Here is a 26,869-nt window from a genome sequence, read left to right as displayed (position 1 = left end):
GGATTTGTGACTTTCACTGATAAAACTGCTAAATAGATTAGATTATGGTTCAGTAAGCATCAGTCTCTTGCAAATACAGGATTAAAAAATCTCTCTGGACTATCTAATGGCACTGAAGGTGTAACTATTATTAACATTGTAATATTTACAGTTCATAAAATGTCTTCATATGTTTATGTTACAGTGTTAAGCACCTTGGAGAAAAATCTATTAAATTATTTTTAATTTATAGTGTTACTTTTGCTCTTGAGAATGGCATGTATTACTAAACAACCAACCAACTAATAAAAAAACAACAAAACAAACACACAAAAACAAGCATTTGAGTAGATCCACAATTGTTCCTCATAAAGATCATATTTATCAAAAAGTAAAAATGAACACAAATGCATTTCCTGTAACTAACTCCTGATAATTTGAAACTCTCTACTAGATGTCAGAATGAGAAGGCACATACACAGACCTATTAATAAATTGAAAAGCGCATTTAGGTGTACACAGGTTGGGAGGAAAATGAATTTTTCCACATTTAACATGGAATTACAGTGAGACCCCTGGGTCAATTTCATTCACTCGTTTTAAGAAAAAGCTCAGTATGTTAATAGAAGACTTATTCTCTTGGATACTTCTTGCCTACAAGGCTAAATTTTTATTCCTATGTAACTCATTCTAGGCAGGTAATTACAAGCAATTCCTGATATACTGCAAAGTAAATGATTCTCCTAAACACATTTTCAAAAATCTTTAGAGTCTTTGAGTCACAAAATTGATATTTTCTCACTATTTAATTTTATACATTGTTTGGGATGGTGGATATCAGATGTTACAGACTTTATATACCCACAAATCCCAAGAATATGTTATCTTAAGAACTTTATCTCATTTCAAGCTTATAATATTTTCAAAATAAGCTGGTGGTACTGAAAAATAACCTGGTAATTTGAAAAGTTAAAAATGGGAGTCAGTAATCTATAAAACTTTGTATTGTCCTTTAAAAGTCACAGATCATTTTAGTTCAAGTCGGCTTCAAAGGCTCAGTCTTTACAAGCATTTTTATTCTCATGTCTCCCTAATAGTGATCTTTAAAACTCCTTGTTTCCCTTTTAAATCAGTTTAAATAAAAAGATCCTGACACGTGACAAGGGGTTAGCTTGATAGACAGTGTGATACAGAACGTCACCCCAAGGATGATGGCTGTGTTAGACACAAATAATGCCTTTCGCTGACTTGCTACCCCTGATGAAGAAGCCCTTCACCTTGTGGTGAGGGGAGAGAAAAAGAAGGACTGAAACTGAGAACCACTCTGGTTCTCACGCAGGGCTTACTAACTTAGAGTGATTTCCCAGAGCATTAATCATTTCTACTTGCCTAGTAGGCATTTCTGCCAGGCCATAATTGCCCAGAAATCACAAAAGGGAATTGAGTGTATTCTTGTGTTGCTTATAAACTACCTGAACACAGGGAAATCTGTTACTCTTTTATCTACTTGAAACATTCTTATGGCCTATTGGAACCTGTGCTTAGGGCAATTTTGTAGTCTACAACCAGCCTATGTCCTGCCTACTAAATATTAATGAGGGTTACAGCATGATATCCACCACTGGATAATCGGTCGAGTTGCCCGGCATGAATAGGCTCACTTCAGCGTTTCTCTACAGTATCTTCTGCCATTAACTAATCTATAGTCACCATCTTTTAAAATTAATTCTCCCCTCACTATGTCAATAAAGAGAAGCAGATAATGGAGTAGTGGTTTTCAGGACTATTACTTTGGGTTTTGTCAGTCATCTCATTATGAATCACTCAACAGCTTTAAGCCAGAGGAGTAAAATACCAATCTGTCCTAAGACACCCTTTAGAAGCAAATCTAAGTATTTAAAATAACGTTTTTAAAATTTCAGTATTCTCTAGTCAAAAAGTTAGTGACTTTCTGAGATGGTTTCATAATGTATAGGTTATGCCTTAAGAAAAAGGGCTAATGTCTACTATGAGATATGGACAGTGAACAAATGTGTAATTTCTACTGCTGTTAAGTTTCCAGTGAAAAGGTGAATCACGTGGAGGTAAGCTGGTTTCATAGATGATAGTCCTTTATAAATAAGAATGTATTTCAATATTGATAATTTTGCACTGTATAATTATAATGGATTAGGTTTAGCAAATACTATTTTGTGACAGAACTCCCATCAAGACAGAGCTATTATATAAACAAATAGCTATCGACAAGAGTAACTTAAATAAAAATGCAATTTATATTTTAGATAATTCTTTGTTTTTGTTGACATTAGATTATATTTAGTCTTTAACTATAAATCTATACAGTCTTTCCTTATGCAATTAGATATGTGTTTGTAAAATGGCACACCTGTAGAAGGTAATTTGGAAAAACTAGCAAAATTACATGTATATGCCCTTTGACCCAGAAATTTCATTTCTAGACGTCTATGTCAGAGATACACTTGAATATAAATCATGCACATTCAATGTAAATCTTTTATAATATTGAAAAGCTATAAATCCCAATGTTCATCAACAGAAGACTGATTGAATAATTTATGGTAAATTCAAACAATAGAAATGTGTGCATCTGCAAAAACACTGAAATATAACTATCTGCTATGGAATTATCTCCAGGACAGTGTACGTGAAAAAAGACAAATGGAGAAATGTGTACATAATAGACCACCTTTTATCTAAGGGTGAAAATACATGTATGTGTCTCAATACAGGCAAAAATATATTTTCCTTCTTAGAGAAACGGGGTAAAAGAAACAAAGTAAAAGGGACAGAAAACACACTTCTCTGAATATGCCTTGTTTTATAAATTTGACTTTAAAACCATGTAACTTTAAAAACATATTTATAAACAAAATTAAATAAAAATAAAAGCAATCCTTAACAATTCCAAATAAAAATAATGAATCTAATTTCATATTGAATTGGTGGCTTAGAGAGAGGAATTATTTTAAACAATTAAAAAAAAGACAGTAATTTGATAGTTTGAAGGACCAAAAAAAAAAAAAAAAAAAAAAGACAAATTTTAACCTGTTTTCCAATCCCATTTACAATTGCATCCAAAAAAATTACCTAGGAATAAATCTAACTAAGGAGGTAAAAGACATGTACTCAGAAAACTATGTCACTCATGAAAGAAATTGAAGATGACACTAACAAATAGAAACATATACCATGCTCATGGATTGGAAGAGTTAATATTGTAAAAATGACCACATTAGCCAAAGCAATCTATGGATTCAGTGCAATCCCTACCAAAATACAAAAGGCATTTTTCACAGAATTGTATGAATTCACAAATAACTCTAAAATTTGTATAGAAACACAAAAGACCTTGAATAGCCAAAGCAATCTTGAGAAAGAAGAACAAAGCTGTAGTTACCACATTCCCTGATTTGAAACTATACTACACAGCTACAATAATCAAAACAGTATGGTACTGACACAAGAACAGACACATAGTTTAATGGAACAGAATAGAGAGCCCAGAAATATACCACACTTATATAGTCAATCTACAGCAAAGGAGACAAGAATACACAATAGAGAAAAGACAGCTTCTTCAACAAATGGTGTTGGAAAACTGGAAAGCTACATACAAAGGAATCAGACTGGATTACTTTCTCACACCACATAAGAAAATAAACTCAAAATGGATTAAAGACTTAAATGTAAGTCCTGAAAACATAAAACTCCTAGACAAAGTCATAAGCAGTAGGTTCTTTGACATTGATCTTAGCAATATATTTTTTGGATATGTCTCCTCCTGCAAGGGAAACAAAAGCAAAAATAAATAAATGGGACTACATCAAACTAAAAAGCTTTTGCACAGCAAAGGGAATTATCAACAAAACAAAAGGCTGCCTACTGAATAGGAGGAGGTATTTGCAAATGATGTATCCAAATAGGGATTAATATTGGAAATATACAAAGAACTCATACAACTCAGCATCAAAAAAAGAAAAAAAAAAAAAAACAATCCAACAACCCAATCAAAAAATGGGCAGAGGCCCTGAGTAGACATTTTTCCAAAGAAAACATACAGGTGGCCAACAGGCACATGAAAAGATGCTCAGCATCACTAATCATCAGGGAAATGCAAATCTAAACTACAATATCACTTCACACCTGTCAAATGACTATTATCAAAAGACAGCAAATAACAAGTGTTGGCAAGGATGGGGAGAAAAGGGGACTTTTGTACACTCTTGGTGGGAATGTAAACTGGTGTAGCCACAATGGAGAACAGTATGGAGGTTCCTCAAAAAATTAAAAAATAAAACTACCATACAATCCAGCAATTTCACTCTTGGGTATTAATGCAAAGAAAAAAAAAAGCACACTAATTCAAAAAGGTACTTGCCCCCCTTTGTTCATTGCAGCATTATTTACAATAACCAAGCTATGGAAGCAACCTAGGTGCACATCAATAAATGAATGGATAAAGAAGATGTGGTATACAAATACACACACACACACACACACACACACACACACACCCCACACACAATGGAACAAAAAGGAACAAAATCTTGCCATTTGCAACAACGTGAATGGACCTAGAGAGTATTTTGTTAACTGAAATAAGTCAAACAGAGAAAGACAAATACTGTATGATTTCACTTGTATATGGAATCTGAAAAAGGCAAACAAATGAACAACGTAATAAAACAGAAACAGTCATACATACAGAGAACAAACAGGTGATTGCCAGAGGGGAGGGGTTGGGGGATGAGAGAAATAAGTGAGGAAGATTAAGAGATACAGACTTCCAACTGAAAAATAAATGAGTCACAGGTATGAAATTGGGGAATATGGGAATAATAATGTAATATCATTGTATGGTGGCAAATGGTAACTAGACAGCATGTTGGTCATTTTGAAATATATAGAAAGATCAAATCATTATGTTGTGCCCCAGGAATTAACATAGTGTTGTAGGTCAATTATACTTCAAAAACAAACTCAGAAAAAGAGATCAGATGGTGGTTACTAGATTCAGGGGGTAGAGAGAGGGGGATTGGATGAAGGTAGTCAAAGGTACAAACTTCCAGTTGTAAGATAAGTAAGTACTAGGGATGTAATGTACAGCATGATAAATATAATTAATACTGCTGTATATTATATATGATTGTTAAAAGAGTAAATTGTAAGAGTTCCCATCACAAGGAAAAGATTTTTTAATCTTTATTTTATCTTATATCTATATGAGATGATGAATGTTCACTAAACTTAGTGTGATAATAATTTCATGATGGATGTAAGTCAGATCATTATGCGGTGCATGTTAAACTTATATAGTACTGTATGCCAATTATATATCAATAAAACTGGAAGGAAAAAATTTTTAATTTTAACCTGTTTTCAGTATTCACACCATTGTTAATGATATCGATATATATAAATGCAAATGTTGAGAGACAATGAAAATAAGTAACGATGTTAATGACATTTGAAGTCAAAATTCTCAGTCTATATTCTCAAATTTTTCATTTTGTCATACCATAAAGTAGGTAAGCTTTCAAAGACTACTAGGGCCATGCCAAAACGACACAAAGGCCATATTAAAAGATTGTCACTAGGGTAAATTGTATCCAAATATGGGACAATTTTAGTAAAAGGAAGAATAATAACTGAGCTACACTGAAATACATCTAATATATCAAAATTCATGAGTTCATAATGATACTAAGAAGAAAAATATCAGTTGTCACCTTTGGAAATGTTACAGCCATATTATGAAAACTGGCAAATAAAGGGAAAAACAAACATTTAATCTGTCCTTCTTGTATAAAACATATTTGAGAGTAAATAAATATTTAATAAAGGAAAATTTTTCTTTCCATGTATATGTGTGATATATTCTAGCTAATCAATTAAGTGATGAAATTACCAAAGTACCATTTTGTAAGTCCCAAATGCAATAATGGATCTAGGCAACAATCATCAATGGCTACTCAAATCACAAAAAAGAATGAACCAGAATATGGGCTTCATAACGGAAGCACCTAATATCACCAATGAAATATTCTTTTTAAAAAAACCTGCAATCACACCAAGCTTCTGTATCTAACTACCAGATTACAAAAAATACAGAGACAGAGGAGCATCTTAAATGACATCAAAAAGATGAAGTCAACCAGAAAATTTTAGACAATGAGAAAATTTACAGCACAAATAACCTGGTTGCTTCAACTAATCAACAGAAAGAAATAAAAGAAGAGAGGGAAAGTATAAATTGAGAATCTTTAAGAGTTGTATCAACTAAATAAATACTGCAAAATCCATAGATCTTATTTAGATATAAATCAAATAAACCACTGTAGCAAAACACATCCAGGAGACAACTGAGGAAATTTTAAAATAAGTAGCTAGATGATGATATTGAGGAAGTATTGTTATTTTTCATTTGTAATTCAAAATAATCTAGTGAGGGCAGGAAGTATGTGGGCATAAAGGAGACATGACTGGATGTTATTTAATGATTAACTGGGTGATGGATATATGGGGTAGATTGTACTACATTCTGAGTTTACATATGCTTGAAATTTTCCATAATAAAATGTTGGGTTAAAAAAAGAACCAAATGTACCTATATAAAAGTTAAAAATAATTTACAAAGAGTTAATAAGGTGTAGGGCAGGGGGAAGCATATGGGAAAATTGTAACTTCCTCAATCTTGCTGTGATCCTGAAGCTGTTCTTAAAAAATTAGTCTTAAAAAAAAAAGGGTAAATGGTTGCACAACTTTCTAAGGAACTAATTTTTAAAGAGATCATTAACATTACTTAGGTCATGGTTGTTTAGAGGTATGGATGTATTTAAGGAGAAAATAAAGTTTTGCTTTCTAAATTTATTTTAGTACAACTAACTTTCCGATATAAATGTATTTTACTAGACTACCTTTTGAAGACTATCTGGTTATGTGGTGCAGTTACCCTCTTCCACAAAGCCTACTTGGCTTCCACAAAAATAGGGCTGAATAACTGGCATTTGGGTTGTTTGGACTCATTCGTGTGTGTGTGTCCCTACGCAATGCAAAGAACTTAAGAAAGGATTCCTTTTTGTTCGTCACATTTCTTCTCTAGTTTTGTATAATTCTAATTATTACAGAATGTCTATTCATTATATAAAGCTAGCAGGATTCTTGGAAATCATATAGTCCCTCTCAATGAGGAAACTGTTATAGGAACAAAAACTTGCAAAAAAATCCACCCCCCCCTTTTTTTTTTCAATTCTCCACCCTGCTGTACTCTCCACTATGTCATTGCATTACAAAGTTTTGATCCTGTTTTCCATTTTCAAAGAAACTTGCTATTTAAGCGGGATGAAAAATATGTAAAGTTAGCTTGATATATAGAATAGAACTGAGTAGGTTTCTTAAAACAATGACCATCCTAAATTTATCAACATGAAGGAGAATTAGGGAGTCTCTTTTTTTTTTGGAACGTAAATCAACCTTTTGACCAAAACCAAAAGAATTGAACCCTTATTTTCATTTTTTAACCACTCTCCAGCTTCTGGGATCTTCAAGTAAAATCTTATCTCCATCCAGCATGACAATATTTGGGTAAGGCATCGGTGGAAAATTTCACAGTCTATTTCAAAGAAAAATTTGCATATATGAGTCAGACATCTGCAGTATTTTGAAATATACTGGCAAATTAAAAATCACACACACTCTGCCAATGAGTTCTCACATCATCTAAATATTGCACATAGAGCCTTCATTGGTAATATGCTCTTAAAGTTCAGAATTCTGTTTCAGCACGTGCTTGTATGAATATTCTATAATAATGGTATGCTAAATCTCAATAAGCTTGTCAGCCTTTATCCAAAGGCATTTGAGGATTTAATTGTTCTAACTAACTCAGGTGCTGAGATCTTTTGAAGAGTATGAAACAAATTTAACTCACTTAAAATAATCTATGAGGATTGCCTCAGTGTTAAATAATTACACTATCATGTGGCGCTGATGGAAGACAGTTGTTTGGGCGTCAGGGAGCTGAAGGCTGAAAGACAAGCAGCGTGTGAAATAAGGCCTTCAACACTAACATTTTAACCTTGGGTAAAGGCAACTCAGTACTCAAATATGTATCAATGCTCTAAATATTTTTAATGTACATCTGGACTCTTAGAACAAAAGTGAGTCTACTTGATCTCTCTGTTTCAGTATCTTTCCTATCAACTGCACGCTATCTAAAGGAAGTGCAGATTCTGACTCCACCACAGCGTTTTAAAAAGTTGTGTCAAAATTTCCATGCTAAAGCTTTCCTTTCAGAAGTTGATGTGCCAAGAGATGTTTTCTGTAAATTGAAACTACCTCAAAGAAAATTACCTAAAGGAAAGAAAACTAGAACTAAAAAAAATCAATGCAGAATGAGCCATACCTGTAAAAGAGTTATTATTTAATGTAACAAAAATAAGTTTTATGAGTGAAAAAGATTCAAACATTGAGAATTCTCAATTGCACTGCTGCATTACTTACTTATTACCATATCTCATGATTTACATTACATTCACTGACTATAAGTATGCTGCACTTTTAGGAATTGAATAAAAATTAAGATATTCTATTTTAGCTGGAAAGAATTTTTAAAATAAATAATACTGATATGTCTTAAATATCTTTTTTTCAGGTAAAAAGCATAATGCAACCAAAGTTCAGTCACTTGATATTACTAGGTATCAACTCTTACAAAATCCTATTAAAAAGGAAATGCAAAACTTTAAAAAATGTGACCATGATCAGGCTATCTTGAACCTCTCAGCTTCTTGTTTTACCTATTGTAAAACTTCTGCTGCCTTACTCAGTCCTGTATTATTATTATAGCACTGACTTTCTATTCCTTCTCTCTCTTTTTCTAACTACTAAACTAAACAAGTATACTAAGTGGTCCCTCTTGATCCTCCTGGAATTGTTTCATTATACCATCCTTCCTTGAAATCTTCAAGAATTCCCTTAGGGAACCCAATTTTGCAGCTTCTCTAATTTACAGTAGCTTCTCTGCCTGCCTTCAGGCTGGAAGGCGTATATGCCAACAAAAATCTCTCTCTGCTTATGGCCTCTTACCCCTGAGGATCTGTTTTGATCATGCCTTCTGAACCTTCCACCTGCACTGTTGGAAACCGGTATTTGCTCACTGCTGTCTTTGGGGAGTTTGGACACATAATGCAAAATGTAATATATTTACCACACACACATTCTTTCAGCCTTCACATCTGCTCAATTCTTTTCCCAAATCTCTGTTGTAGGCATTTATCTTCATTACCGCTATGCAACTATGTGCTTATAACCCCATTCCTGAGTCAACGAAATAACAACTTTCAGCTCTTTAGTTCCCAAATTCTTGCCTCTCCAGTCATCTAAAGACGTCACAACACTGGACTCCTTTCCCTAAAATACCAATTCTCATCATTCCATTCATCTTCTCAAAATGTAAAGCTTGCTCCACATTGGTTTCTTGGCCCCTGAGAGCTTGCTTTATGCCGAGTGATTTATCTATAATTATTTCATTAAACAAATACAACCCCCCTCTGAGATGGTTATTGATTCCTTCAGTTTACAGATGAGGAAAACTGAGGCTCAGAGAGTTTAAGTGACTCTTCTTTAGTTAACAAAATGAAGTCCAAACTTAGCATGCTGCACATTCATGATTCCCCATGGATTCAGGTAGTGCTAGTCAATCTGATTAAGCAGAACTTCTGACACTTCTTGCTGGCCAGTATGGACACACTCGTTTATGTTTCTAAGCTGTTGCTCACGCTGTTTTTCTCTCAAGGAAAGTTCTTCCGCTCTTCTTCCTCCTACTCAAATCCAGCCCATTCTTCAAGGGCAGGATCAAGTCCTACCTTGTCTATGAGACCACTTGCCGACACCTCATCATTTTAGCACACATTGATTGCCACCGATCTTAAGCGATGTAGGCCTATAGAAAAAATCCTACAGTTGGGAGCCTTGGGAAAATCACAACAGATGACAAATCCCACATATTTCTCTTCAAGTTAAATGACAAAAACCATACATTTCACAGTTACACAAAAGCAAATTATAACTTAGTCACGTTATAGTCAAAGAAAACAATTTGCTGATGTTTACTTAAGGAGCATAATGTTTTACATTATGCAATTCAGTGTAAATATACTAAGGGGCTTCTATGGCTAAACTTTGTGCTTGGGATCAGGGCTGTCTGTATGAATAAGAATCCATCCTGGAGGAATTTACACTCTATTGGTGGCATCAATCACAGAATTCCAATCTATAAGAGCTAAATAGAGCCATATTCAGATGAATGGTATACAACTATAGAAGCAATTCCTAAAAGCAGACTATATTTACACACACAATAAATTAAAAATGTATACTAGATGTCAGCTTGGAAATTTATATTCATCATTATTTATACTTGTACTGACTACTTAATACACGAAAGGCATTTTGTATGCATATGTCTATATCTATATTATTGATAGTCTAAAGAAAGACAATAAAATGATCACAGATTTTGGACATGAAATTAGCTGAAATCAATACAATTTGAATTTGCTTAACCATCTTCAAAAATTATTTACTGTAAGAGATTGTGTAGTTATTGACTGAGGGACTACTTAGAAATTGCCAAATCTAAAGAGGATAATTGCTAAAATGATGATTAAAGTAATAAAAATACAATGAACCACACACTGTGTATTAAAAGGAGCACTGGATGACAAAAAAAAGTGTCTTAATAATTATCTCCCGGGGCTTCCCTGGTGGCGCAGTGGTTGAGAGTCCGCCTGCCGATGCAGGGGACACAGGTTCGTGCCCCGGTCCAGGAACATCCCACATGCTGCGGAGCGGCTGGGCCCGTGAGCCATGGCCGCTGAGCCTGCACATCTGGAGCCTGTGCTCCGCAACGGGAGAGGCCACAACAATGAGGCCCGAGTACTGCAAATATATATATATATATATATATATATATATATATATATATATATATATATATATATATATATATATATATATCTCCCGAACTCTTCAAGGGAGAGAAAGAAAGATTGTTTCTAGTGAACATAATCATTTGGGGGCACTAGAAAAGTGTTGTGTATTCACAAGAATATATCACTAGGATTTCCCATTGTCTGGATGGACTATCTTTCGAAACCAGAATAAGTGGAACTTTTCAATTCTTTGCACCAGCATGGATGGGTTGTTAAGACCTTCATGGAGAGCTGTGTTGAAAAGCGTTCCAATGCCACTTTCGGGCTGAGAGTTAGAGATCATGATTAACCATGTCCACCAAGGTTACACAAGATGGTCTGTGTTTTAGGGAAGATGGTGGGGAGGGGAATGAGGAATTACAGGTAACATACTTTATGCATTTACCATACCTATTCAATGATAAGTAATTTCTGTGAGCAAATTTCCATTACTAATTTTGTTTCCTGGGCACCTTGATAGAGAGAATGCAGTATGAAAAATGGATGATTCAGATTTCCAGTTACAAGAAATATGTATAATCCTCCCATAAATTTAGAAATTAACTTTCTATTATGTACCTATTAGAGTTTTTCTACTTATAACCAAATATTCAATAATATTTTAACTATAGTCACGACATTGTCAACTATTTTAATCCTATAATCTTCAAAAACAAATAAGTCTGCATAAGTAATTCTCCAGAGTAGCATATGGCTAACAAAAGAAGATAATATTGAATATCATGGTTAAGGAAGGCAGCAGTTACTTAGGAGAAGAATGACTTTGAAGTAGTAATCATAGCAGGCCTTACTACATTGATCATAATCTTAATGGTCAATGGGCTGGTTTTCTCAATAAAGGCCATAATCTACAATTTGTTCTACCTACTAATGAAATTATATCATATGTATTATGCATAGTATCATTAATCTAAAAGACAAACTATTAAAGAAATGAAAGAGAGGTTATGCCTATTCAACTTTATCATCAAAGAGATTTGTAAAAAGCAAGAGTAACTTTTTATCATCTAAATTAAACTGAACATTCTCTTTCAGGTTTTAGATTTAAGCCTTTTCTCCTTTTCAGTAGTCAGAGAGAGAAAAAGTCTTGAAAATTTTTTCTTAGTTGACATGTGGTAGAAGAATGTACAGTACCTTTAAGTCCATGAAGATACTTATTCACGTACTTAGTAGTTGAGTATGTTGACTCAAACTTTAGGATCTTGAGAAATTTCCTAACCAAGTTTACCAGTCAAATGTTTCTACCACTAAATCCAATTACTCCAGTTTTAAAAATAAAATAAAATCTTCACAAAGAGGCCAGCATTCATAGTACCCATTGCTTTGAAATCTTAGTTAAATAAAGGAGTGAAAATAAAGTTGGGAAAATAGAATCCATTTAATACACTTTCCCATCAAATTCTCTGGAACAAAAACTCTCCTTTACCTCCGTTAGTCTGCAATGTGCACCACATTCACTTGGTCTCTGGGTACATAATGACCTCTAACATTCTCCCCAAGGGATGGTCCAGTCATGCAGTGATCTCCTTGAACACAGGTAATGACAAACAACAAGCTAATTCTCAAAAAGGTTTTTTTTTTTAAAGTCATTTTTACTACTTTTAAATGAGTGTGTTTGATGCATGATTTTGGTCCTCCTGATTAATGGTCACCGCCAGCCCAGCTTCTGGAATTGTAATGTTTCTGTGAGCTTCCCTCCAGCAGAGCTCGACCATTAATCCAGTGGCATATGTCAGCTCAGCAGAGCAAGGTCACTCTTCTGCTTCAAGGGGAACCTTCTTAGAAATAATAAAACTGACAGAAAGTTCTTTTTTGCATGTTTTATGCCACCTGAGGTTGAGTGCTGCAGTTAATATCATAAAGCTTATAAACATTCCCATCTCAGGCAGCACCCGCTGACACTATGCTTAGGAATTTAAACTATTTTTTCTTAGTAAGAACAGACATGTTTATGTGGGGCAAATATACAGTATGTAATCCTGAACAAGGAAAGAATAAGTAGAAAAAAAATAGTTGTAAGTTCATGCTAGGATATTTGGAAGAGATGTTTGGGTTCTATAACTTCTTCATTGTCAATTACATCTATTTTCCTTTCATTGTATTTGGATTTGGCTCTAAAAATATTTTAGTCTATTGAGGAGTTAATAGTGGTTTGAAATCTAATAGTAGTGGTAGAAATGAACTCAGTTTACGACAATTCCTAAACCTACAATATATGTCTGATAATTGTAGAACATTTATCTTTGAAGGAATTTTATTTTTAAAATTATGAACCTTTGTTTCATTGGTAATGGGTACTTTAAAATTGGTAAATAATTATAGTGAGATATTCATAAGCTTAAAGTAATTTGAAATTTGTAGATGGCTTAGTTTAGAAAAGATGGTGGCTGTATAATAACTCACAATATAAAGAATATATACCCATAAGCATTACAAAATTTATATATCAAATTATTTATTATTACTGTTAATTAAAAAATCAAAGTTGCCAGGCTAAAACCATGTGAATATTCAGAAAAAATTTTAATCAAATATTCAGACCAATGTCATATCACTATATATTATGATATTGATATAAGGTAAATCTGTCTTGAATCTTATTCCAGGAATTTAAATTGTTAACATTATGAAAAACATAGAAAAGAAACTTCATTGTTTAGCTGTCTTTATTTTATGAATATAGAGAAAAGGTGGGGTCAGGTGGCAACTTAAGCCAGTCTTTCCAAGAAGCCAGTTCCTTGGTTGGGTCTCCATGTCCAATGTCAAGCCCTCACATTGACAGGTACAAGAACTTTATTTTTCAAGCTTGCAGAACTAAACAACTCCAAGGGGGACTGACTCAAACTAAACTGTTAGGCTACCAAAAATGGCAATACCAAGTATTGGTTAGGTATGAGAAATTCAACTGCCAAGAAGAATGCATATTCTTGTTGACTGATCAAAGAAATGTCTCCCCTAGAGACATGGGATGCAAAGTCATTGCTGGAAGTTTGTTTGATTAGTATAGTAGAGTCACAGAAAAGTGAATTAGGTTGTATTAAAGGCTAGAGACACGAAGTTATAATAGCCTGAACTTAGTTCACCTAAGTGAGCAAGTCTGCTGAGCCTAATGGAATATTTGCTTTTGTTGATACAGATTGTTCTGCAGACTCAATGGCAAATTTCTACTCTCCACCTCCTTTCTAACCTCCCTGAAAGCAACTCTTTGCAAATGCTGTTTTTTTTTTTCCTTCAGACAGATTACATTACAATTTTTGATTATTGTTTTGTCTCATTACATTCTAAGAATGGTTACTTTGTTTTATATGGGTGTTGCCCAGATCTTTATCAGTGACACATTTACAAACTATGTCTTGGAGTAGAGTACTACTTTAGATGACTTATATTATCCATTAGTCATTACACAAGTATTGTGCATATGTTGAGGAAACACGACTATGTTCCATATTATAAATATTTTTGATGGTAGCCAAAGTGTAATAGAGGGCACATGGAGTCTGAAAGTTAGACAGAGTTCAATACCCTTTGTTCCCCCCCCAAAATTGCAGGGATACAAATATGAATTAGATGCATCCCCTGTTCTTGATGGTAACTCCATTTGGGAGGACATATTAGAATAAACTATGCTAAAAGAAACAATAGAGGTATTGAACAAGTACTATTAAACTAGAAAGGAGGGAGAGATTATTAATCAAACATGTACCATGTGCTAGGGAATTTACATATGGTAATTAACTTAATTCTCACATCAATCCTATGTGACGTGCCTTAACATATCCCCTTCTTCAGATAAGCACAAGAAACTCAAAAGATGTTTAACAAAATGTTCAACATCTCATAGTTAACAAATATCAAAATAAGACCTCAAACCCAATCTATAAGACTTTAGTTCATATTTCCTCCTGCTCTGCCAGAATGCCCTCTAATGCACTGCCTTGGGTTAACTGGTGGAGGCTTTCTTGAGGGAATGAGAGTCCAGTGAGGTATTAAAAAATAAGTTCATGAATTGAGAAAAATGGGCAAAGGTATTCTAGGGTAAGAGAGGCACAAACAGGAAAGAATGAGTGGTCAGAGCCACTGAAAGCTGAGAGTTGGATACACAAAGAGAGACACCAGGTTATGTGCACAGAGGGGCAACAAAGTTAAAGGGCAGCAAGTGGTGGCCAACTGCCAGCCAGAAAGAAGCCTAGACAGATCCTTCCCTATGGCCCTCAAAGGAAACCAATTCTGCCGCATCTTGATCTTGGACTTCCAAACACCAGAACTGTGAGAAAATAAATTTCTGTTCTCTATGCCACTGAGTCTATGGTATTTTGTTACAGAAGCCCTAGAAAACTAATACAGACTTAGGTGAAAACTTCCAAAACTCTTTAAGTGAGGGGAGAAAGGGGACATGGCCAGCTGTGTTGACAAATGGCTCTCTATCTATAGAAGAATCATTTTGTCTACCACCAGAGACAGCTTAAAACCCTCTTCTATTCTTATTAATCAATTCTTAATGGAGGACATTTTTGTTCTCTACTAAGAAGCTAATTATGAATGTCTTGTTTCCAAAAGTTCACCTAAGTCCTTAACACTAGAAAGGAAGAGAAATGGATCAATTTGGGAATGCTAAATTTGGAAACACAGCTATGTAGAGTATGGACTTAATTCCATTATTAAAAAGAAACCACACAATCTGCAGGGATAATGAAGCCATTTATCTCCTAAGCAAGGTAAGGAAAGTTTAAAGAGATAAGTGTGTCATTAAATTGATTTTTAACAAATCCAGTGCATTGGTAGTCAAGGTAATGACTTTATACCTTCCTATAGGATGTAATACCCACATTTACAAGGGGAGTCTACACTTCTGTCATTTCTCTCAAACCATTTGTCTCCAGAACTTTCTATGTATCATCTGGGCACTGTGTTTTTTTCAGATATAGCCGTCTATTTGGTACTAACCCTTTGCTACTTGCTCGAAATAAAACTTGATTACAGATTCATGTTCTATAAAATGGGATGGCTAGAGTGAATTGATACTTTGTTTGAAGATAATTTTTCAAGGCTAAAATTATTTACCTCTTTCAAACAATTCAACAAGTTGAAATAAACAAATTATTAGTTCATCTATTCTGATTCAGGGTACCCCAGAAATGAAAATTAAATTCAATAGAAAATTGTATTTTGAAGAAAGAAGTAGAAACTTTTGGGAAGTGGCATATCAGTATGGGGGTAATTTTCTGGTGGCTGGGAGCAGAGGGATGAGGGCATTTCTCCTTGAAGTGTGGGCACCAGCTGGAAGAAAGAACAGTGCAGAGCAGGGGCAGCCTTTCTCTTTACCACCTTTAGAGCCCATGTGGTAAGTTCCTTTCTTATATATCTAGATGTATACAGTATGTACAAATAAATCCCAAATTCAACATCTTCTCAACATCCACCTGTCACTTCCCTTGTCTGAGCCACCATTATCTCTTTCCTAGTTTCTGTAATAGCTTCCTAAAGGGTCTCCTTTCCCTGCTTCCTCCCTCACTTTCTTCAGTGTATTTGAAACACAGAAGCAAGAATAAACCCACTAAATATAAGCCAGATCCTTCTCTTCCCTTCTCAAAGTCTTTTAATACTAGCTCAAATCCTTATAATGACCTAGAAGGCCTTCTACATCTGTGTGACTGCTCTTCCCCTTGTGTATTCTGATCCATTGTTTCTCAAACACACCAGGGACACTCCATATATACACTACTATGTATAAAATAGATAATTAATGAGAACCTACTGTATAGCTCAGAGAACTCTACTCAATGCTCTGTGGTGAATTAAATGGGAAGGAAATCCAAAACAGAGGGGCTATATGTATATGTGTAACTGATTCACTTTGCTGTACAGCAGAAACTAACACAACATTGTAAAGCAACTCTGCTCTAATAAAAATTAATTTAAGAAAAAAAAAAAAGGCTTTTGGTCTTGCTCATCCCTGGGCCTGGAGTAAGATTTCCTCAGCCAATCTCATGGCCAGCACTTCATTCCCTTCAGGTCCCTTTTTAAATGTCCCATTCTCACCAAGTCTTCCCTGGTTCTTTGTATTTCGTACTCTTCCTTTTCTTCTTAACACTTACCATCACTTAACCTACTCTGTATTTAACATATTCATCTTTTTTATTGTCTGTCACCCCCAGTAAATGTAAATCCTATGAGGCCAGGGGTCTTTGTTTTATTCACCACTGTATTCCCAGCATATGGTCTATATTGTTCATAGTAAGCACTCAGTAGATATCTATTGCTTTGAAGAATGAAGGAAGGAAGGAGTGAATTAACTTTTAAGTTCTTTGAAGAGATTAGTAGAAAAAAATATCTCCAGATTGGGAAACTTTAAACGTTATTGATGCTCAGGTACATTCTACATTAGGTAAATTAGAATATTGAAGAAGGAACCCAATCATCAGTATTTCTTAAAGCTCTTCAGTGATTCAAATGTGCAACCTAGGTTGAGAACCATCAATGTAGAAATCATTTCCAAACTTTAAAGTGCTCACAGAGCTCCTGGGTATCTCACTACAATGTATATTCTGAGTTAATAGGCCTGGGGTAGGCCAGAGAATCTGCATTTCTAACAAACTCCTGGAATGCCAGTGTTGCTAGTCTGTAGGACCACAATGAGTAGCAATACTTAGATCCATATTCAACTCAAACTTGGTGGCCCTGTAATACTTTTTACTGTGGTCTATACTCCATTTTCTTCTGTCTTATGTTATTTGTCTTTAGGTTTGCATTATAATTTACTTTAAATATTTCTTGGAAAACAAATATGACACAAATACTAACTAAATACAGAAGTGAAGAGAACCTTTAGAGAGATTTTTTAGGGGAACGGGGGGGTAATAACCCAAAGTAAAGATAAACATTTATTTATACCCACCATTTTTCTAATGGGAAAAGTAGATTCAAAATATTACTTACATTGTATATCACATACCTTACTTGGAATCACTTTGTTTGAAAAGCCAAAACATTCAACTGAAGAAACATAAATTAAAGTCTGAAAATTATACCCCAGATGATGACGCAAAAAGAAGTAGCAGGGGGGAAACCCACAGGTTTAGAAAAAGAAAAGCCGCCCGAATAATCTCAAATCAATTTTTTTGCTAGCCATGATATCTTGGACAAAATTTTTCACAGCTACAGTGCTGTTTTCTGTAAATTAGGTGGTGGAGGGAGTTCCATAAACCCCTTGTGCAAGTACTTGGCCTAAAGTAAGCACCGGTTCATATAAATACTTCTTCTCTTTTCTTATACCTGGTTAGATAAGAGTTAAAAATGTATCTTAACAGTCTTGATAGGAAAAGCAATGAAGAAAGCTCTTAAATGCCACAACTATGTGTCATCCTTGTCTAGGAGCATAAATTTGCACAGCGGGCAGTGCAGTGAAAACAACTCATAATCAACTCATCACCTCTCATCATTGCTAGGATCAAATGCAAATGGGAAAGAATGCCACTTCAGTCATTGCTAGTGAAAATTAGCATCTGTGACACTAATGGTGTCTCATTTAGTATGCACTTTAGATTTTAAAAAATGGTAAAAAAAAACAAAGAAAAAACTATTTCCAGAGCTGCCATTATATCAGTGTTTCCCTTTAAAATAACAGTGGTATTTGAATCTCCTTTACTCAAAGAAAAACCTGAGTTAAGATTTATTAACACAGATCATTAATCCCAGCCAAATAAAGGTCAACCTGTTCTAATTACAGGAGCAGAGCTTCATTTGTGGTGTCTATTCCTTTTCTATTTTCAAAGTTTCTACCATATTCCCTAACCTGGAACAATGGTCTACTTGTTATGTAACAATGGGACTCTCTAGGGATTCTTGCACAACATTTACTTTATTGGAGTTTTTCTCAAAATAAAACTTAGAAATGATTTATAATTGTATTTACACACATGCATACAAACTTTCTTATTTACACACTAACAGTCTTGCTACCAAGAATAATGAAAATACATAGTACTAGTCAGTATTCATACTTGAACCAGGTTGCATACAGTAGAAGCAAGAAACTTCATTCACTTTCCAAATACTTATTAAGAGCTTACTACATTAAAGGTGTTATACTAGATTTAGGAGGGAAATACATGCGTTTAGCTATCGCAATACTAGGTCATGATTTTTTTGACAATTTGAACATTTGAATGCTAATAAAGTTGTTCTTATTGTTGTTTTACAATTTTAAGTTTTAAAGCTTGGATGGACACCTGGAGGGATTTAATAGGTGGAATCCTGTCAGAGACAGGAATGGAGGACCTCTAAATTCCTTTCCACCTGACAGAGAGAGGCTCTTAAAAATATGCTCTCCCAGTTTTCCTTAAAATTTAGCTGGTGATTAAGACAGAAATAGAAATAGTATCTATGGTCCCTATGCTTGTAACGGTGGCATAATAATTAAGAACAGGAGTGCCGGAAATTGACATATGTATTTTATACAACAGAGTTTTATTTTTTATCTGTGCATCTTTGCTTAAGTTCATTAACCTTCTCTATGCCTTCTCATCTATAAGGCTAAATAAAAGTTATTCTCTCACAGAAATGTTACAAATATTAAATAAATTAATGTGCAAAAAGCTCTAAACACAGCCACTGGTACATCATAACCTCACAGTAAATATAGCAAACTAAAACATTTTAGTTGGAAAAAGAGTTAAGGAAAATTATGTTCTATAATTTAAAGATTTATTGAGTGTAATGAGATCATATCTTTTGCACTCTGCATACTAGATATGCTTATTTTTTTAATTCACAATCAGTAGTGGGCACTAGTGATGATGAGGTGAAAACAAAATTCAAAAAGGAAAGTACAGTACCTTGCAAGTATGTTAAGAAAGGCTATTTTTGATTGACTAATCTAAATGTAGAATACTTAATCATTTATCAAAAAGAAATTTATCCAATATCTTTCTTAATTTGGAATTTACTAATACGCCATAGAGAGTTCTGAGACATGAATTACAACAGTTTCCCTTATGGAATATTTCTGGTCTCTCCTTTTTAACCTACACTATGAATTTCTTATAATAAATATGAATGCTATTTGTCCTATTTATGAGCTATTTGAAGGAAAGAACCCATACCAAAAATGGAGAAACAGAGGAGAATAAAAGGTGAAAAAGAAAACATATTAATAAATTATAGATGGTAAAATGATATTTTAATGGGTTCTGATTTTTTTTGATTCATGGATATCTTTATTGATAAGTCTTGTGAATATAAGAAAATAATAAATTATTTTGTATACGGACTTATAAAATCTATTGCTACATTTTATATCCATGAATGTTTTGAACTTTCTTACAACCACAGGACATATTTAAAAATACTAATAACAAAGTCCTTCTCCATTTACTTACTTTTTCAAATGAACAGTTTTGTAACTTTTATTTAAGGAATAACATTAGGTATAATATTCACTCACCATTTGAATTGGGTATTAGGTCACCTGAACTACAACCCACAGAAGTTAACATGAGCTGCATGACTAAATAATAGTCACCTCATTTTTAATGTTGTTGCTTCTTACCTACTTTAGCATTTACAGTTAAAAAGCAAGGAAATCTCTCTCAGAAATTTTGAAAGAGTATAGCACAAGGAATGTATGTTTCCAGGTCAAGAGATGTGAATGATTGTCTGGTATGTAGTCAATTAGTGTAGACGGTGATTCCCTACATTTCAGACTGATTTCTTGATGGTCCTATTCTATCTTTCTAGACACAGGCCCTATGTTCCCTTCTAGTAGATGAAGGGATTTGCAGTCCTCACTCTACTAGACATTTATTTGTAGGAATCTCTGCCATCTCTTAGGGATTTGGCTCTTTTCCCATAAAATACACAAAGAAAATTACCCAGTAAAATAAATGTGAATTAAAGCAAAGTTGTTTCTAACACATAATTATAATAATTGGAAAAATATCACCTCCATATTAAAAGGAAAGGATTTAGTTGATCTGGAAGGTATGAACATGTGAATATACATTCACATAGCTCTTTAAATTCATATAAAATGAAACCATCCATCTAAAGGAAACAGGAATTCATTCACAGCAAAAGTTAATGTTTCCAGTGTGACTATTTTCTGTGATATATTTTGTTACCAGATGTATATTTTATCAAATATATTTTTACATTTATGAATAAGTAAGTCAGTAAGATGAACAATATACCACTTCTATTACAATAGTTCCTACAATTAAGGCAAATGATGATCATAGACTAAAGTATCATTTTGAAAATTGTTCAATGACATAAATATGATAGTAGTTCACTACATAATAGAGTTTTTATGAGATACTCTAACTTTAAATTTTAAATACTTGGAGGGAAACCACTGCTTCATATTAATTTTTGTGATCTCCTTAAAACTTACTACTGTCAACTCAATATTGGTTGTGTTTAATCAAGCAAATTGTATGTAAAAATAATCTTGAACAGAAAGGTAAGTAATGCTTTTAAAAACTTTGTTGTATTCTTTGGGAAATGTTACCTTGAATTTTTATTTTATTAAGGAAAAAGAAATCATGCTATGTTATCCAGCTGTATTTTTGGTTTTTCTTTGCGGTACGCGGGCCTCTCACTGTTGTGGCCTCTCCTGTTGCGGAGCACAGGCTACGGACGCGCAGGCTCAGCGGCCATGGCTCACAGGCCCAGCCGCTCCGCGGCATGTGGGATCTTCCCGGACCGGGGCACGAACCCTTGTCCCCCGCATCGGCAGGTGGACTCTCAACCACTGCACCCCCAGGGAAGCCCCCAGCTGTATTTTTAACTAGAGATGCTTGCCTACCCTTTATCAGATTTTTGTGTCAGAAAGAATTAATATTGAAAATCATTTATTCTTAGTTCTCAAAGACTGGCAATCATTTATTTTCAGTTTTATTCAGAGAGGTTGTGTGGTAACTTGCAAAGAGTTATAAAACATAGACCATTGTTCAATGTCACAACAATTCAAAAGTTCACAATCAATTCCCAACTCCTTTCTCTCTGAATGGTGCCTAGCAAATAAAGGTCAATAATTGATAATAAATCAGTCCTCTAAAAAGACACCTGAACTCAGTTATTGTTTATTCACAAGCAGATTTAAATTGTTATTTACCTAAGAAACTCAAAAACTGTACAGGTTTTGGAAAACTTCTCTGACACCAGTATTTCACAGATATTTTCTTTTATGTTATTAATGAAACTAATTTATAGTTCTACAATAGAATGTAAACTTTGTTATCTCATATCCTACTTTTTAAGTAGTAATTATTTTCAATACAAAGAGTAGGGTAACATTTCAAATAGAACCAATTTGTCAAATCTATAAATTTATGGGGTTTTGATGTTTCCCAAACACAACCCAGTCCTCTCTCTAGTAGTGAAGTTAGTTCAAGAGAGAGAGAGTAGAAAAAATAACCTCTACAACAAGCTATCATATTTTAGTCTGAAAAAATGAAAAAAATTAAATATTTAATCAAAACACCTCCATTTTACAACCTCATAATTAAATATATTATGAAGAGCTGAGAATGCAAGAGATAAAATGCACTTGGTAGATTGTTAAATAGACCTTGACACCTTTATAGTTATTAAAAATGTACACCAAGATTTCATAACATCAGCCTTTCAAAAAGAGACCACCAAAATGATTTCCGTGAAGTTGACAATACAAGCTGAAAGTTCAGTTACAGATGTAAATAATCAAATATGCCCTATAAGATAAAATTACAGAGACAATAATTGTCAGGTATTATTTAACACCTAAACTTAACTTAGCAATTCAATTTTTTCCATATTTGCCATCAGGGATTCAACCCTATGGTTGAATTGTTTTATGACTGACAGATAAGAACAATGTGTGTGCGTGTGTATTCTATTAAACATGTTGGTTTTGTCCGACTATGTATGAAATTACCTTACCTTTGGTTTTTGATGTTTCTCCTTCTCTGAAACATTGGATGGTTTTCTCTTCAGCATTTTGAATTCAGACTACTCCGAGTGAGTGCACTTTCTGTTGTTACAGAAACAACTGAAGACGGTCAGCAGTATGTTATCTATGATGTAGAGCCACAGATAAGTTTGAGCCTAGTAACCTGCCACTTCCTCTTTTGGTCAGGATATGACTTCACATATACACGGGTGAAGTTTTTTTTGGTTTTTTTTTTAACGGTAATTCTTTGGTAACTCTTTAACGTTCTGTTCCTGCTGTATTCTACGAGGTAGATTCCTAAATCTCACATTTTGACATGCCTGCGTTTACAAGGACCATGAAGATTTCCAAATAAAACACATTTTCAGTAGACACAAAAATAAAAATCTATAACACATTCCACAGGTAGAGGGAAGAAAACATCTGAGCCAATAAATGAAACAAAACTTGAAATGTGAGCTTTTTAGTATTTAAAAATGAAGAGAATACTCAAGGTAGTCAATTTTGCTTCCTAGGTAAACTTTATTGGAAGACATAATAAACTAGACTTTAAACAATACTAATCCTATTTAAAGCATGTATGCACATTAAAAAAAATAGAGTATGGATGAAATTCTTATAAATAGGAATATGAATCCAGAATTAAATGATTATGCATATTGTTACTTTTGTAAAGTTCTGATTAATATGGAAATCAATTAAACAGTCCCTCAATTAACCAGATGTCCTTCTGCTACAAACTTCTTTGTCATATGCTGATAATTGCTGTTAGAGTGATGATCCAACGGATCAATGGTACCTTCAAATGAAGCATCCCAAGTCCTTATTTAACGGGCCTGGAAGAGAGCTGATAAGGCTTAGAAAGACTTTCCCTATCAAACTAAAGGGTTTAACATTTTTATTATAATGTCAAAACCAACATAGGAAGTAAAAGCAAGAAGTTCAAGATTTCTTATTAATTAGTGATTTACCAAAGGGAGACTGGTAAAATGTCTGAAATTCCACTTCTATTAAAACCGGCTTGTAAAGGAAATCAACTTAGATTTTGTTTATAAAACCCCTGGGGTGAAAAACAGTGGTATCATATTCTTAACGAGCAGCTTCTCTACAAATCAGCTGACTCTATTTCTCAGTCTTTCCTCATACCTCTAAGACCCTACTCTCTGAAACCCAGTTCTAGTTTCCAAATTTCACTGATTCATTTAACGAATATTAAATTGAGCGTCTATTGTGTGCTGTCTGACAATATATCGAGCATCCTAACTAGCTAAAAATAGTTTATGTTCTATAGCAGAATTGAAGGAATACACTTGTCAAGATTATGGTTAATATGCTTCTTCTACTGGATATTAAGAGCGGAATTATATTTTTCAAGAATTATCAGGCTGGTATTTTCAAAATAATGACACAGAGGGTAACCAGGCTGGTATTTTCAAAATAATGACACAGAGGATAACACTAAAAAACCTGAGGACTCTGAGGTTGGGTAATTCCCTAGAAATATGCTTCCTTTCAGACTTTCTGTTGGGGCTTAAGTTACGGCAGTGATCTAAGCAAAATTTTTTTCATTTCTTCAGAAATTGAAAGTCATGAAAAAAGTATTTCTTAACTGAAACATTTGCAACCTCTGTGGCCCCATTTCTTCACCTCTGAGTAGAAATTTAATTCAATTTTAGACTTCAGGCAATAACATGGGAATGATAATGTGCTAATCACATGTTAGGGTTTTGGTGAGAATAAAAGGAAATGCCAATAAAGAATGTACTTATTTAAGAAATGTTTTATGTCAAGAAATGTTCATGGATTTCAAACAGTTATGTTTGGGATAATGTTTGCTATAGATTGTATTTCTATAATCACAAGTAAAGAATAGAGAACACTCACATTCATGGTGACCACAGCTGGACTATATGCCGCTTTTAAAAGTATTGCACTCAAGCGGCTTGTAGAAAAATCTCAATTTATGATCTCTAGGCCTTTTTACCATCATTAATACTGTAAGAAATATTTAAAATGTAAATAAAGCTTGAAATTTTTTCCCTCAGAATTAAAGATGGGAAAAGCAATTTTCCAACTTTCTCTTCTACTCGAGAAAGATGTTTTCCAGAGATTAAAAACAGGTGTGACGTTTGAGGTGCTATTACAATCTGTATTAAACATATTGGTCCTCGGAAAATCTCAGGTGACAGAGTAGCAAATGCTGTGATCGATTATCTCCTATTCTGTGGAAGTCTGGTGCTATCAAGATATTTAATGAATGACCCAGAGTGATATAGCAAATTCTAAAGTCAAAGGTATATAGAACAGGAATGAGGTAGAAAGTCAGTATTGAGCACACAAATTCCCTGTCATGATGGAACCACGAAGCCACATGTTGCTTAAGACATGTTCTCAAACAGGGAAATTGCAAAAGAGCAAAGTCTCATTGCTTTGTTTTCACACATTACCTTAATGGTCTTAACACAGGCAAGGTGAAAAAAGGCTGGGACTTCGTGGCATATATGTCGGTTACAATTTCTGCATCATAGTGGGTAAGGCAACATTTTAAAGAAATTGCAAACAAATGACAGCTATTGGGGTGTATTTTATGAGAAAGTAAAGTGAGACATAAAAGAGTTGTTTCAGCAGTCCAATAAATATTTATTGATAGTTTGCTATCCAAATTCAAATCACAGATTAATTCCTGTCAGCAGAAAGAGAATGCATTGTTCATAGGGACAACAAGTCCCAGAAACTCTGCAATTGCTATTTCTCACTGTAAATTTTAAAAATACTATGGTGGTTAATCAGAGTGTATCCCAAAAAGGATCCCCTCTTGGTGTGCTGCAAACATTATGCTTCTGTTAGAGGAGAGCTGCTGGTGAGGCCCTAGATATCTTGGGAAGTCTCTTGGGAGAGAACCTGGCCTTGTGACATTATTTCTTATTTAAATTTCTAAAGAGATAATGTGGCACATTACCTCACTATCTTAGTTGTAGAAGAAACAGAGAATTGAGATAAATAAAAAGGACCAACAGTCTAAGATGAATGGTGAACCTAAAGAATCATACAGGAAGAAACTCTTTTGAAACAGAGGAAGAACTTCTTAGATCACATCTATGCATGGCAAGATGTTTGAAAACAACATAAGAGAAGACTTAGTAAACAAAAAATGAGGTGTCCCAGTTCATCACTGAATAAAACAATTAGGGGATCTAAGTTTAAAATATATGCAACTTACTCAGATTATTTCAACAAATTATAAATATATACTTTCTAAGTGGTTGCCATAATAAGTAATGATAAAACAAAATTTCATACATTCATGATTAAAAATTTAATATTCATGACGTCTTCTTATTCTCAAAGTTAATAATAATAATGATGACTATTAATTTTGAGTGCTTATTATATGCCTTGCATTGTGCTTTACTCATATTTCCCATGTAATCCTCAAAAAATCTCCATAAGCTGGTACTAACATTGTCATCCTCAACTTCCAGGTGAGGTTAGGTAATGTGCCCAGTTTGCACAGCTAGGAAGTGGTGGAGTCAAGGTTCAATCCAAAAATCTCAGCTCATAAACATCACTCTATACCATAGTTATGCCTAAGGACCTGACATAAAATGGGAGTGATTTATTTAGGGGTTAAGGTCTGGAATGGTTAGGGGTTAAGACTGGGGAGAGGGAAGGTAATGCTGAGCTATTGGTTGGAAAGAGTGTTTCAATCAGTAGGTGTGTATAAAAATATCAAACCAGTAAGTGTGTAACTATCTAGAACCCTATTCTTTAATTAAGACTCAGTACCACATAGACAAAACTGCTACCTCTTCAATTTTCTTCTCCCACCCAGGCTACCTTGTTGTGACTCTGAGTAAAGAGTCCAGATCTTCTCAAAGCAATCTTTAAAATCATTTTTTTTAATTTCACGCTTATAAAAATCAGGGTTGGAGAACAGATTAGATTT

The 26,869-nt window shown here is 34.1% G+C and overlaps 1 protein-coding gene across 3 annotated transcripts in view; it reads right to left on the bottom strand.

Moving 5' to 3' along the window:
* The window catches only part of SAMSN1 (SAM domain, SH3 domain and nuclear localization signals 1), a 109,427-nt gene that overhangs the window by 25,550 nt on the left and 57,008 nt on the right, over positions 1-26,869 (bottom strand). For 2 of the 3 annotated variants that reach the window (XM_060010474.1, XM_060010473.1), the window contains exon 1: positions 22,914-23,009. The exons of the other annotated variant lie outside the window; for it this stretch is intronic. In XM_060010474.1, the coding sequence (XP_059866457.1) occupies positions 22,914-22,970 (57 nt within the window). In that variant the 5' untranslated portion in view covers positions 22,971-23,009. Of the gene's footprint in view, positions 1-22,913; positions 23,010-26,869 lie in introns of those variants that run through there. 3 annotated transcript variants of the gene reach the window in all.

Source organism: Delphinus delphis, chromosome 4 (assembly GCF_949987515.2).
Source record: "Delphinus delphis chromosome 4, mDelDel1.2, whole genome shotgun sequence".
In the NCBI taxonomy this organism is placed as follows: Eukaryota; Metazoa; Chordata; class Mammalia; order Artiodactyla; family Delphinidae; genus Delphinus; species Delphinus delphis.
The sequence above is the reverse complement of the archived record's forward strand: the minus strand, read 5'-3'. Positions and strand labels throughout refer to the sequence as shown.